The sequence below is a fragment of the Colius striatus genome, chromosome 8 (genome assembly GCF_028858725.1).
Source record: "Colius striatus isolate bColStr4 chromosome 8, bColStr4.1.hap1, whole genome shotgun sequence".
In the NCBI taxonomy this organism is placed as follows: domain Eukaryota; kingdom Metazoa; phylum Chordata; class Aves; order Coliiformes; family Coliidae; genus Colius; species Colius striatus.
The window spans coordinates 30,776,188-30,791,361 of NC_084766.1; the positions used below are offsets into that span (position 1 = coordinate 30,776,188).

Genomic DNA, 15,174 nt, shown 5'->3' on the forward strand with positions numbered 1-15,174 from the left:
TTGTAAGGCTTTTCTCAGGTTCCTAAATTCTTCCTTAAGTGTATATCTTTGGCTCCAAATCTACACTTATGGTGGAAAAGTATCACTTGACAGACAGACAGGCATGATAACAAAATGTTCACATGTTCTCAGGCAAATCAGATAACCCGAGATTCACTTTAATCATCTGCTGAGCTCAAACATTACCCAGCTTTGCCTCTACACTGCACTTTATAATCCCAGGATCTCAATGCCAAGTATCAGCACGAAATACACAGTGACAGAAACCAACATCTGTGGAAAACTACCTAGTGCCACATGGAAATCTGTAAGCCATTTTAAATTATAAAACTATACTGGGTAAGTCCTTACAGATTAGAGTGCTAACGACAAACCAGCAATCAGAGAAAGAACCAGAAAACTCCAAAGATATAAGAAATTTACTGCTAGATGCAGAGATTTGTATCAGTAATACACAAATTATCTTTTAAAAGCATTAAAGCCCAACAGCAAAACAAGTGAATCATCCTCCCAGGTTTTCATCATTCTCTCTCTTTCCCCTTAACTTGCTTTCTCTCTTTTTTATAAGGGTTTCTGTAGGTTCTGATGACAGTATCATCCTGGTGTCAGTCTACTGGAAGCATAATCCTGGTGATGCTCCTTCTAAAGGATAATTTAATTAAAGTGTTAAACAGTAGAATGAAACTTAATTTCCTCTGACTTTGTCCTCTTTTGAATACTTAAATCTGCACACTTATACATGAAAAAAATGGGACTTATCAACTCTGAAAACTCAGATTTCATCAATTAGATACTTTCCCATTGCTTATAAAAGAAAAAATCAGCCTTCATTCATTGGGAAGAATCCATTTTTTCATACTGAAATGTGCAAGTGTTTCTTCCCATCTGTAGCACCAGACACTTTTCAGGAAAGGGAAAAAAAAGAAACAAAAAAAGATGTTTCCCAGAGACATTCTGAGTTTCTCAAGGCAAAGAAAAATTTTAACAACCTCTCAAAAGACTGCGTTAAGTAATTTCCAACCAAATGTTGATGAGCAAAGGAAAGTGAAGCTTCAGAAAGAAGCTGGCATACTTACTGCTCGAGGCACACAGTTCTTTTGGACTGGAGGCCATTGGCTGAGCACACATCTGACAGAGACAGTCCCTTCCATTAAAGGTAACTCGATCTCCTGGTGGAAACGGACGCCTGGAGAGTTAAAGAGAAAAATGGATTTTAGCAAAAGTTATGCCAGAAATTTTCCTTTGTTCCCTATGCCTTGAGTTTGCTGCTTTCCCCTAGTGCAAGCAATATTTTAAAGAAACTCAGGCCAAACAGTTTCTGCAATGTGGCCTTGGCAAAGCCAAGCACTGGAAGAAATACAATCTGTGAACGCAAGCAGAGCAGAGGTTAGACTTGCCTTGTATTTTGGTTTCAAAAAGTTATCAAACATACTTTATCTGAAGAGTAGAAGACAGTGAAATCTGCTTAGACATAACAGCTACATTTATGATGGTCTCAGTGTGATTTTGTGGATAGCAAACGGTACAGGAAAGAACTCAAGGGAAGAATTGGAATTGGTTGTGAGGCTAGTGAAGGAACGTGGAGCTATTCACTCATAGTACACTAATTTGAACAAGGAAATATGTGACTATATGATAATGAATGTAGTAGTTTGAAATTAAAAAATGAAATGTTATCCATATTCATTATCCTACAGTTATAAAATAGGTATCTCGTTTCAGAACCACCACTGTCATTGCTACTTGTGCAGATGGTGGCAGGAGAAAGGTAAAGGCTGAATGTGCTGTGGAAGCTTGAGATTAATTAATGAAACAAAGAAAAGGTTAAGAATGTGTGTTAGGCAGAAGCTGATGTTGCTGTTAACTCATATATATGGTGTGTAATACAGGATGAACAACATTTTGTATGAACATTTCACTAAAATGAGAAGGTTTGGTAACTCCTAATCTCTAGTAAGTAGCTTTAGCTTCTGAGTACAGACTCCCCTACACCACATCTTACTCCAAAACTCTGCTTGACAAATGAACATCTGCTTGTTTCCACAAAACAAAATATTTAAGGCATGGTTCTAGTTTCCTTTCCATTGCCATTCTGAAGTGGGTCATAAATAAATCAGCAGAAATACTGCATTTCACGAACCTATTCCAATGACTCATATTTTGTTCATTCAACATAAAAAGACTGATGCAAGTCAATGTACAGAAAATTGATGGCATGTTTCATACTGTCTCATCTACTTTCACACTGTCCTTGGAAAACAAAAACAAAACATACACGTCATATGATTCCCAACACACAGGAAATTCACATGCTATTTAAACACAAATAGAAAAATCATCCAAATACTTTCAACAGAAAAGGTCTTGAAAACGGTACCAGGCTATAGAACAAAGCACTTCTGCTACTCATCAGAGATAGCTAGGAAAGATTTGGGTAACATCTGGCAAGTCTGCCAAGATATGATCTCCAATAAGGTGCTATCTCAGAATGTAGAGACTTGTCTTTAGTTTCATTGCATTTAGTTTCAGATAATTTGACTGCTGTCACATTCCAGCTTCTGGAGAGCTCTACTGGCCTATTTCCCTCCAAGACTACAAAGGCCTTTTGGGCTCTCCCTTACATGTAAGCCTGATACTTAATTCTTTCATACATAACCTTCTGAGAACAGGGAAGTATATGTAACTGAGCAACTGTGTTCCCCAAATAAATTAATGGCCTTTTGAAGACCCTCAAAGTCAGACATGCAGCAGATCTTTTCCAAACAAACATTTCCTGAAGAGAAATATGTCCTGAGACTTCTGTCTCACGGTGATAACTTCCTCCCTGTTTTCCTTGTACTGGGTTCACGTCATGTTAGTTGAAAGGGATGACTTACTTGCACACAGTACAGGCAAAGCAGCTTGGATGGTAAGTTTTTCCCAGAGCTGTCACTACTTCTCCTTCCACAAACTCCCCACAACCGTTGCAGCGGGTACCATACATGCGCTGGTAATCCAAGGTGCACAGATATTCCCCGTTCTTGATGAAAAAGCCTCCTTGTGCCAAGTCACAGCCACATACTGCAGGAAAAAACACAAACAACACCATACAGATAGACTGAAAAAATATACTTATTAAGGATGTTGGTAACATATATACTTAATATACTTATTAATATACTTAATATACTTATTAAGGATGTTGGTAACAGTCTATCCTGCCAAGAAATGAGACAACACTGGTGATCTTGCTCACTTCCATCAGATTTTTGCTTTCTCCTCCTGCTCTGACATTCCAGGAGATGGCTGGTATTCCCTGGCTACAAAAGAGCCTGTAAAGCTTCTTGAAGCAATCTACATAATCATCACTTTCACGTATTTGGTCTTCACCAAGACCTCAGTTACCTCACAGCAACCAGTTCATTGTGTTATTTGTACCAGTGCAATCTTGCTTTCACTTCTGGGACTGGGAGTGAGCAGAAGAAAATACATGATTCCATAAATAGGACAGATTTTACTATTTTATACAGCAGCATGTATTCTTCCTGCAAGCATATGCTTTAAGAAGCTTTCACGGTGCTGATTCTTTTTGAAATAATTAAATACTGTATGGTTTAGATTAAGTCTTCTGGTCCTCAGGCAGCACTGAGCTGCTTCATCATTGCTGCATCAATACTTTTCATTTTGCTTTAAAAAGTATGATCTTTGAAATGTTCAGGGCAATTTTACACTGTGAATTTAAGACATGAAGACTGGGAGAAATCTACAATGGAAAGACAACTGAGAACTAAAAATCTAGCCACACCTCCACTATATACACTTCATGATCTATCCAGTCAAACTATACAACAGTATATTGGAGACTGAATAAAGCCAATGGGAAGAGTATTCTCACTTGTGTTCTGAACAAATTACTGTCCTAAGAAATACTGTAAGTGCCTAATCTGCACTGTTCTTGTTACAATCTTTTGTATACTATATTAGCTGTACTTCATGGCTCAGATGAACAGCTCTAATATTTGGATATAGACTTCTGGCCGTGTACTATTTTATTAGGAAAAGTAATTGTATCAGTAAAAGGGTGAAGGACAGTCAAGGATTTCTGTGACTGGCAGTTTTCCCACTGTTAAATGCTTACTCACGAAAACACATCACAATCAGGTGCCTGTTTGGCTTAAGAAAATACTTATATTGCTGCACTGGCATTTCTGGTCAGCACAGGAGATAGAAAGAAATCCAACCTACAACAGTCAGCTCTTATGAAATTAAAGTGTCATGGGAGATGGGAGACTGAATTTCACACTTCAGCTTTAGCTTGTGTTGAACCTATGTAGCACCAAAAATATTACTTGCTTCATGTGAGCTTTAGGAAGTCCTCTTTATTCACCTCAGTGAGCAAGCAGCAATGCAAGCTACTAGATGAATTCTTCAACAAATATATACATGGCTGCTCCCATCATCTTGATTTCAGCCACTCCTACTGCTCCTCTGTATATTGCTGTATCTGTGTAATTGAGTAAGAGAAATTGTTCTTCACAGCAGTCTAGGATGCTAGCTTAGCTCTTTGCAAGCCATTCCACCTGATCCCTCTTCATAACATTCAAGTATATTCAGATCAAATATCAGAAATTCTGACTATTCAGGAAAAATTAATAAGCAGTGTTCTAGGTCCCTGCAGTTACAGAGTCCTTGAAAAATTAAAATATGAAATACAGAAAGATTATAGGGGGAACTGGGTTCAATTCATCTCTTTGCCACAAATTCCAAGCTCAAACTTTTGTGCAACATTAATTCTCTCCCCCATTATAATGGGCTAATATCTGACTAACTACTTGCCATGAAAATGAACACTGCCAGGTGTTTGGGGCAGGGATTGCAAATTCTCTGTTTGCCTGTTGCCAATTGTTACTCTAACTATAATTAATAGAATAACAATAAACAGAATGCACTAAAATGCAGCTTAGCCTCAGTAGTCTCAGGTAGTCTCAGTACTAGTAGACTACTAGTAGTAGTCTCAGACTACTCGGGTAGTCTCAGTACTAGTATTTTTCTGGGTTCATATTTCTGCATAGAACATTGTTAATGTTTGACATGCAAACAAATTACATTTCATGGTGGCATTAAGTCCACGACCAGCCAAAACACAATTATCAGTGACATAGGAGAATGACAGACAACTATTAGTAGGCTCTATTATAATACTGCAAAATGTTCCAAGCTGGTTTTCAGGTACAACTCCAGAAATAAACCTCTTTCATTCTTTATTTTTCTTCTACCAATCTCCATTGTGTTTAAAATATGATTTTCAAACTATACAATATCTTGAGACCATTAGGCAGAAGACACTGTGACCTCTACATCACATCACCTTAGATTCTTCGTGAGTTAGGCACCATCTAGACATTTTTCACTGGAGGTGTAGAGGCAAAACTGAAGCCCACTTACAATAGGTTTGCTTTTCTAAGTTACTTTTGGTGGATCCTTACAATTAATCATGGAATGACTGAGAGTTCTCCTTTACTGCCTAAAAAGTTGTTAGGAATTACTTCTGTATTCAGAGTTAGATTCTGTGATTGTATGAACTGGAGTATTGTCATGGAGGGAGCAGCATTAGATGTTTCAGAAACTGCTAAATATCATCAAGACCTATGGAGCACTCCAGTGTCTATGTGATTATTTAAACCACAGTTTGTAAATGGGCTTGTAGCTTTAACATCCAAGCCTATATACACTTGAGCTTAAGGCTGAAGGAACTCGGCGTGCTGCTGGATCTGTCTCAGACGTGCATATGTGAACTCTCTCTCTTTACCATGGTCCCCAGTTCCACCAATGAGTTTGAAAAACTCATTTAGTCATGATGGCCTTGGCCCTCTACCTACCTAGGCAATGGGCAGGATCATCCTAACTAATAAGGTAGGATGATCAAAAGTAACTTCCAATGCAACCTTTCTTCTAGTTTCTTCTGAAAATACAGCTTCAATGTATCATACAGAGGTCTGGCAGATCATAGCCTGGAGAAATCCCTACAAACTTGGAATGAAAGGGTTCATGCACTCTCATCTATTCATAGAATCATAGAATTCTATTAACCCTATTAAGCTCTATCCTTCTTGTGTGGCCACAGTGATTCAAGCCTAGAGAAGAAAATGGCAGATTACACTATTTGGCAAGCCAGCAATTACTATTATTAAAAAGAAGCTCCCTCTAATGCCCTTTTCTTTATGAAGTCTCCTTTCTGCCCAATGTTTTAGTCTTTCTGTCAGTAGCTCAGAATGAGTTAAATTCTCCCATACTGGCAAGTTGTGAATTCAGACACAAGCAGAACTGCTTAGGATGTGAACCACCAGCAGATTCATCATCTTTGGCACACTCACAGCAGGAAGCACACACCAATCTGCAAGAATTAAAGACAAGTCCTGGCAACCCCACATTACAACGGATTTTTGCAGTCAATTGAGCACATGTGTTCCTATCACTAATCACAGCTTTAAGCTACATGACGGAAACAAGGGTCACCCAGACTGTTAACATCCATGGCTGGGAAAATGCCGTTCCAGACGGCTGCTTTCACTTTGAGTCAGAGATCAAATCAGAAAGGATGAACATGGCTGTCTCCACACTTGGTGTACAATGAATGCAGTGTACAAACAAGGATGAGATTTAAACAGGGGTTATTTTTTCTTCCTTTTTGCCACTCTGCAGAAGTTATGGTTCTGACAACAAATCCCCTCAAGCTTAAACACACTGCCTTAGCACCCATTTGTGACCACTGTAGAAATACCATAGAAAAGAAGAACTGTAATTGTTATTATTAAAAAGAAAAGACCATTTGCCCAGCACCCTTCTTGCCACAAACAGCAGAGGCAATGAAGAGAACCCAGCTGTGATGGCTGCATCACAGTCAGTGTATGTACGGACAAAGTGTGCTGCTTAGTTGCCATCTGGGGTTAAACCATAATGGTAGGCAAAAAGCAAGGAGTATTCTCCAAACATCCATCACATGGAAATAGTTCTACATGACGATAATATTTCCTTGAGAACCTTCCTGCTCAGTATGATGGACAAAAGTCTGTTTTACGTGACCAGAATCTCCCTTATGAAACAGCAGACACCGGGGAGCATTTTTATTCCCCGAGGTACCACAAGCATAAAGACAAAAAAATCAGCACTTTTCTTTAAATGTAAAAAGAAAACTACACTCTTCAACAGCTCCTAGAGGAGCTCAGCCTTGTTCTCAGAGTCTGTATATCAAAGAATTTCATATTCCAAACAGAAAATTCTCTTCTCTTGTGAATGGAATAAAGTGGAATGCAATTCTCTCTGCAACAGTTTGAAAAACACCAACCAACCTACTAGATTTTTCTCTCTTGAACTGCACTCTGGAGCTTCCATTTTACATCCTTGGAGCACTAAAAGCTTGGAGGTACTATCAGTGCTGCTGTCAGCTCTCAACGTTAGAGGGTCTATATACAAGTCTGGACTATTACAACAAAACATAGCTACTGAAGAGCAATCCAGTTGTCTGTGATCTCCAAGGGACCAGGATCATTCTTAAGCTGACTCACTTCCAGGCTTAATTGGATATGATGAAAATAAAGAGATCAAATTTTTTCAAAGCTAATGTAAGTAGGATTTGATCCTACTGAGCACTCTGTAGGATTTCCATGGGGTTGTTGTCAGTGAGAGTTGAAAAAACAGTGCTTTAGTAAAATACCTCCATGGTGGTGTTAAGTAAAAATTGTTTCCACACTGAAAAAACAAAACCACACAAGCAGACTCTATGAGCATGGGCTCTCAGTTTGCAGAAGTGACTGCTATTCATTATTCAATAAGAAAAGTCTAATGATCTGCTTTGTCACCATGCATTAAAGAAGGTGCAAATTCAATTTCCTGTTGGAGTTTTGTTTCTTTCTTGTACTTCTAAGCTTCATAGAATAATGGTGCTGTTCTCAAGCAGGGAAATATTCATACAACATTTATTCCTTAGGACATAATGGATTTCTTGTTTGAAGGTAGAAAGGAATTTGGCAATGTTTCAGTTTATCACCTACATCTAAACAAATACACATTAAAAATCTGTTTCTTTTTCTTCGCCTAAGAGAAAGCTTAACAAATCCTGCATTGATGAAAACAAGGCTCATGTTCCTAATAAAGTTTAAAGTTTCCACATTTCAAATGAACTAAGTCTTCCTCTGCCTTTTTTTTTTAGTTCCTCTTACCAACACTTGTCTTGATGTCATTTGAAGAATGAATGTACGTCAAAGTATCATGGGAAGACCACATAAGAACAGTAAATCTGAGAAGCCATGCTGTATGTAGCAGAAAGGTTACAAGGCACTATGAAGAAACTGCAGCCAACTTTTTGCAAAAGCTGCAACAGAGATCCTGAGAACTGTTTGTTACACTGCTGTCACTCAAGATTTTTTTTCTGCCATACATTGAGGAGAGGTGCATTTTGATCAAAGCTATGTGGAACTGTGTCCAGCATTCCCAGTGATTCTGGAATCTCTTCTCATTTCAACAGATTGACTTTAGAAACAACTCTGGGAAGTCAAAAGAGCTTTAGATAGAAATACAGCTGATGTTAAAATCTACTTTGCTATCTAGTCACAAGCTGGAAGAATTACTTAGCAGCTAAAATACCTCTTGAGCAATAGATGAGACTGCATTTCTTCCCTCTTCTAAATTAGTGCAGGATCCTCATGAGAAGCATCTTCCTCTAGCCTCCATCCAGGCCCATCTCCCGTTCCCTTGGAAAATCTGGAATCTCCATTTCAAACTGCATGACTACTGCCAGTCATTATGACACACATAACTCTCAGTGGGATACTTCTGTGAAACCTCTAAATGTTTAATGCAAGCCTTCACTCAACTGAAACTACTAGCCATGACTATGTTTCAAGAGAGCTCAGAGTTTTGACTCTGTCAACTTCCTGATCAACACCATGACACTGCCTTTAGTCCTACAAGGTCACCTTGCTTTGGTTTTCTCTGTAATACTGGAGATACAAACAATACTGCACAGGGAAACTTTCCTGTCTGCACCTAACATGCGTATACTTCAGTCTTTCTAGCAATTTAACTGACAATAGTTACAACTTTAGCTCAACAGCAAGCAAATAGCAGCTGCGTATAATGGGGCAATGTGACAGCTTCACCATTGAAATACCAATGTTTTATGCATGGATGGAAACAATGGCAAGAATCATTCAACCATTTAAAATACCTTTCATATTAAACTAAGCACTAGGTGGAGATCAAAGTAATTTACAGGTCTATGGGAAATGAACCTTAAAGAAAATGCAGTCAGGGGAAAAATGTCAAAGTTTAACTTGGGATGCCTTGGCTGTAAGTAGCTGAGAGACCTCTCCAAAGAGATTATAAATAAGCAAATCAAGGAGTAAGAATAGAACAAAAGCAAACCTCATCCAAATCAGGTAAATGAAGGACAATAAACTCAAGCAACCTCCCATATTCTCATAAGGACACTCTGCCTCAGTCATCAAGCACCTGTAAAGCATCCTCCTGGCCTTCTGCTTTTAAAGGGATCCAGTAGCTTGTCAAAATCTGACGTGGCATCTGTCAGCATTCATCAATATCAGCCAAATAGTGCAATTAACTTAATTTTCTGACAAATGGTTGGTCACTGAAGGAGTCTTCAGGCCCAACTAAATGAAGACCAGTGTCAACCAATTGCCATTAATAGCATCAAAACCCCAAGAGCAAAACAAGGATCCACTTCAGAATGGGGTGAAACTTTGAGGTTTTTTCCTGTCAACATCTAAAGCAAAAATGAACAGTTCAGTGTTTTATATGAAAAAGGAAAAGATAATCTGGAAAAAAAGGAGACCCAAATAAGCCAGGACATTGCTACTGAACACAAGGAGAAGGGCAGGAAAGAGTCAGAGAACAGTGTGAGATACAGCTACGGGTATAGTTTGAGCTCTATTGTAAAAGCCCACAGTCACCTCATCCACTGTGCCTGTTCTGCAGGGAGCAAGGGATGCCCAGCAATTCTTACCGAGACTGTTCTCCCCCAGTGTGGAGGATGGCTGGGAGCTTTCACTGCCAAGGGGTTGGATACAGTTTAAAATCTGCTGCACGCCTCTAACTGCCCATGTGTACCCCAAAGGCTACTGTTACTAATGAGTCAGAGCTCTCTCTGCTGCCTACCGGAGGGTTATGGTGGTTTTGCAGGGAACCAGCCTATCTTACAGCAAACTTCCCAGGCCCTGGCTTGAACCTGAAGTGAAATACCAGTAAGAATCACTGCACGAAAAAGAACAGGTTTTAAGAGATTGCAGCTAATCTATGCAGATATAGAAATGGCAGTTACTCTCACAGCTGCAACTCAGGCTGGCTTTCACAGCACACTACCTGAATGCACGAATTCATATCTGAATCACATCTCCTGTCATGAGAGAAATTTTAACATCCATTACCTTCCCAGGAACAGCAGAATCCCATTGCTCCCTGGAGTTTCCAAACTGTTCAAACCAGACTTGCTATCCTTAAACATGTTCTTGCTGACCCTCATTACGTCTCCCTGTGCATAGAGATAACGGTGTGCTTCCCTTTTCACTTTTCCACTTGATATGTGTACTAACCTCTTCAGCAACAAGTACTTCTCTTTTAAAATCCCAGCTTATCCTTCCTTATTCCCTTCCATTCGACCTACCATGGATAAAGGACGCAAGGTTGTAATCCTTCAAGATTTTGAGTCAGATTTCCAAAATTCTACCCATCCAAAGGAGGACATTGCAATATTTATGTCTCTTTTATTCATATCCTGCTGTTAGAGCATTTCAGGTTAATATTTTCCAATGTTTTCTATTTTAATGTCTAGAAATGCCCTTTTTTTTTTCAATGAAAGCCGAGTCATTCAGGTTTAGGAGAAACAGGAAAATACAAACACTCTTAAGAAAAATCAAAAGGTTTACTATTAAAGGCTGTTTCAATAACCAAGCTGAAAAGTGGAGTTCACAATCTGGCAAGCAGAACCATGGAGTACTGAAAGAATTGCAAGCATGGGGAGCTTTTAAATAAAGGAAGCTCTTTGGTTCAGTGATCCAGAGTTTCAAGGGATCTTGTATAATTTCCCAGTGCTCAGGAAGGAGAATATTCTATTCACCAGTTATGTCACTGTGTCCACAGATCAGTCTCAGAAGTAGTGGTGGAAATGGAGTGATCTTTTCAAACACTGCACTGCATATCTACTACAAGTACGTCCTCATATTTAAACTTTCCATCCACTGACATTGAACTATGAATAGCACTAACCACCCAGCAGCCAGTTTGCAGCCTCCTCCTGCTGCCACTGAAGGAATCTGATGACAGATCAAAGGTTAAAGAAGTAATGATTTAAACCACATTCCAGCCTGTTGATAGAGTATCTGCTTACATGACCCTAACTTCTTCCTATTCCTTCACAGAATGGTAGGGGTTTGAAGGGACCTTTAGAGATCATCTAGTTCAACCCCTCCTGCAGAAGCAGGTCCAATTAGATCAGGTCACACAGGCGGGTTTTGAAAACCTCCAGAGGAGACTCCACACCCTCCCTGGGCAGCCTGTGCCAGAGTCAACGATTACAGAGCATCCCAAAATCTAAACTCAGGAGCCACCCCCCTTCCCTGCCGAGCTCACTGAAGGATGGATGATGTAGCCTCGCAAAAGTCATCACATAAAAGAAATAGATCCATGCTTGGAACCTAACCAGACTCCAAAGGGTTCTGAGGTACATATGGATGTGAGCTTTCCTAAATAAGCTTGCAAGATACCTAAATCAAAAGAGGGAAACTAGCACATTTGTTCCATAGTTAAGAAACTGCTCTATACTGATTTATAACAATGCTTTCTTAGAAGCTAAAAGCTTCTTCTCTGTGGGATGCTCTGTGTTTGTAGAATGCTTCCTGTGTGCCAAGACTGGGCTTTGCCTTATAATGCGCAAGAATAGTAGCTGATAATTGCCTTTTGCTATCTGGTATGGCTACGGCATATAAAAGGTTCATACACAGTGAAACATTTCCACCTGGCATTGCTTAATTAAATTATAGGCCTTTATGCCACATAGTGAGGACTAGAAATCTTTAGGGCACCATCCATATTCTCATGTCAGGATTGCTTATTCATGAGATCACTTTTTCTTCAGTTTAGGCTACCATATGGAAGCTAATTTTCCAATCTATATTCAACACCAAGAACAGGGATGCTATCTACTATTTGAAAGACTCCTACCACAAATACTACATTGTCTCATTAGGATAATGCAGCCAATCTCTCCACCTACCAAAAGCAAGCTCCGTAAACTTTCACACTGTTACTACGAAAGCTTAAAGCTTGTTCTGTACTATTAGAACAATTTTGCTAGCCTCAAAGTTTCCTCTCCTGGTACATGCAATAGGGTAAAATGAACTGTAATCAACTGACAATGATAGAAAATTATCATTTGAATCAGATCACAATTTAAGTGGAGATATTAGAATCTCTGCTCATGCACCTTGTAATTTAGGGCCCAATCCCACACACATTTACATTTGTGACAGACATCACAGTGAATAGTCTTAATTTTTCCTGAAAAGTTACTCATGTACATAAATCCTTACAAGAAAAACTTTATGATTCTTTATAAGCTACTACTTTATTCTTGTTAACATTAATGCTTATTAAAGACAAAAAGTAAAACAATGAGATCTCCAGCTCAATCTGTTCTCCTTCCAACCTCCTCATTTAACTCTCCCTCCTTTCAGCCTGCTGCTTCCATTGCCTGGTAACCATTACCAATTTGGTATGGTAAGAGCATGGTGAATTAAACTTGCATTTGTAACACACCACAGTGTGATTCCTCAGCAAGGTGAGTGACTTTGTTATAAACTAGCCAAAAGCAACTGCTCTAAACAGTGTTCTTGGAGCTGCACTCAATGTCTCTCGTCCCTCCCGCTACCTCCAGCCCCAGCCAGCTGCTGCCTGCCTGACATTCTCTGCCTATCAGGAGGCCAGCAGACTCATCTCTAGGGGACAGGTCACAACATTTCAGCTTTTTGGTTTTTCAGTAACTCTTATCTCCGGCCACAAATAGAACTTGCCAGCCTTGCCAGGCAGATAGAACAACTCAGCTCTACACACTTTGTTCTCAATAGGCAGGCAGTAAAAGCTAGCTGCATCTTATCATAGGGGTGTGGAAACACATCAATCAGTGGAAGTTTTACTTGTCTTCTTTGTCAGGAAGCAGTTAGTCCATTCTGAGAAATATTGCAGAGATGGACATACCACCAAACTATGGAGGAAGATGGCTGTCTGATCCCATTTCATGACACATGAGCACGTCCCTAGCTGGCTGATGCGGCAAGGAGGCTTAAGTCACTGTGTTCCTGCAGTACAACAGCCACCACTGCCATGCATGCCAAGCAATCACAGCGTGCCTGTGCGTCTCTGACATAACCTAGAGAAGTGAGATTATGGTCCTATCAAACACACTGAATGGTGTGATGTAAACACAAAATTAAGAGTGTAGGTGAAAAAAAAAGAAGAGAAAAGAAGCCTATACAGAGCAAAGCCACTGAAACCCTGCTACTACACAACTAGTGTGTCAGATTGCCCTGGTTTTGGCTGGGATGGAGTTCATTTTCTTCCCAGTTGCTAGTACAGGGCTCCAGCATCACTTGGGTTTGGCTTTTTCTTTGTTTTCTCTTGGGTTTTATTTCTCTCTGTTATATTCCTTTTCATTACTATTATTTGTTGTTATTATTGTATTTTATTTTAGTTAGTAAACTGTTCTTACCTCAATCCACCAGTTTTACTTTTTGTTCTTGATTTTCCTCCCCATGCCACTGGAGGCAAGGGGAGTGAGCAAGCAGCTGTGTGGTGTTTAGTTGCTGGCTGGGGTTAAATGATGACACAGCTTTATGAGGAAATTAATTTTTCCCACATCTTCACTACACTACCAAACTAGATCTATGGATAAAAGCTTAAACAATTTGAGCAGGTATGACAGTTGGACAAGTCTTTCCCACTTGTAGATGCATGAGCTGAAGTCTCAAGAGCAAAGTTTAGTACACAGAAATGAGAAAGACAACACGTGACCTTTAGATGCAGCTGATACATTCTGGTCTCAGTATGAATTGTTTTCCCTAGCTAACACCACACTGTATAAACTAAAGGAGTCTAACTCCACCCCTGTAGAGTCACAGTCAAGCCAAATTAAAAACTCATTAGATTAAGAGGAAAAAACCAAACCCACTTACTCAAACAGCTGTGTCCCACTTGTATGAACCATATGGTCAAACAACATGCAATGTAAGTAACTAACTATATAGTTCAAACAAAAACTGCACTTACTTAAATATGAGAGTCCAACAATAAAGAACCTCTGCAGTTCAGGTATAAAATTCAAACCAGGACTTGGAGCAACGTCCCATACACATCCCTTTCCTTTCTCTCAGTGAAAGCCAAATGAACACAAAAAAGACAGCTCTTACTTGATGGCAAACACAACCGATAAAGGCACAGACTGAATGAACAGCAAGAGAAAAGCTTTTCAGATTAGGCACTGGTGTTTTTTGGTTCAAACTGGGATGTGCACTTACTACAAACAAGTAGAAGCCACACTGTCACTCCCCTCTCCTAATCAGTAAGTGAACACATGCAACCAGTCACCTTCCACAAGCTCAACATTTCCTTAACTTTGAGCTTGTGATAGAAACCAATTTCATTCAGAGAGAGATATTTTTATAGCTCCCATTGTTCTAGTGATGCAAGCAGTCATGAGGTCAACAACATTATAGAATATTAAACTGTCATCAGCTTGGAAATACCTCCATAAAGCAACAATGAGATTAGATATTTCCCTAGAGGGGGGAAAAAACAAGTATCCTAGTAAACCCAGCCTGCAACAGAATAGTCAAAGCTCAAAAGCAGCATATGAGTAACTAAAAAATGAGTGAAAGTAGAAACGAGATGCACCCACCCTCCCTCAAACAGCAAGGTTAATCTGGTGCATTCAGCAGGAGGACAATTCCAGAGCTCTGTTCCATCTGCCCCCTCACTGTCTTGGAAGGTCCTAGGCATGCTGTTTACTGCCTGGCCTGAATTACCATTCTCCTCCTTGACTCAAAGGGTCTCAGATGGCCTGCTGCTGGAAACACCCTAATCCACCAACTTCTGTAAATTGAGACCACAACTCAGTACGGGCAGAAACAG

The 15,174-nt window shown here is 39.6% G+C and overlaps 1 protein-coding gene across 2 annotated transcripts in view; it reads right to left on the minus strand.

Annotated features, from left to right (window-relative positions):
* Positions 1-15,174, minus strand: part of ABLIM1 (actin binding LIM protein 1) — a 195,498-nt gene that overhangs the window by 90,631 nt on the left and 89,693 nt on the right. For both annotated transcript variants that reach the window (XM_062001129.1, XM_062001128.1), the window contains exons 3-4: positions 2,877-3,060; positions 1,077-1,186 (exon numbers count right to left, since the gene is read on the minus strand). In XM_062001129.1, the coding sequence (XP_061857113.1) occupies positions 1,077-1,186; positions 2,877-3,060 (294 nt within the window). The remainder of the gene's footprint in view (positions 1-1,076; positions 1,187-2,876; positions 3,061-15,174) is intronic.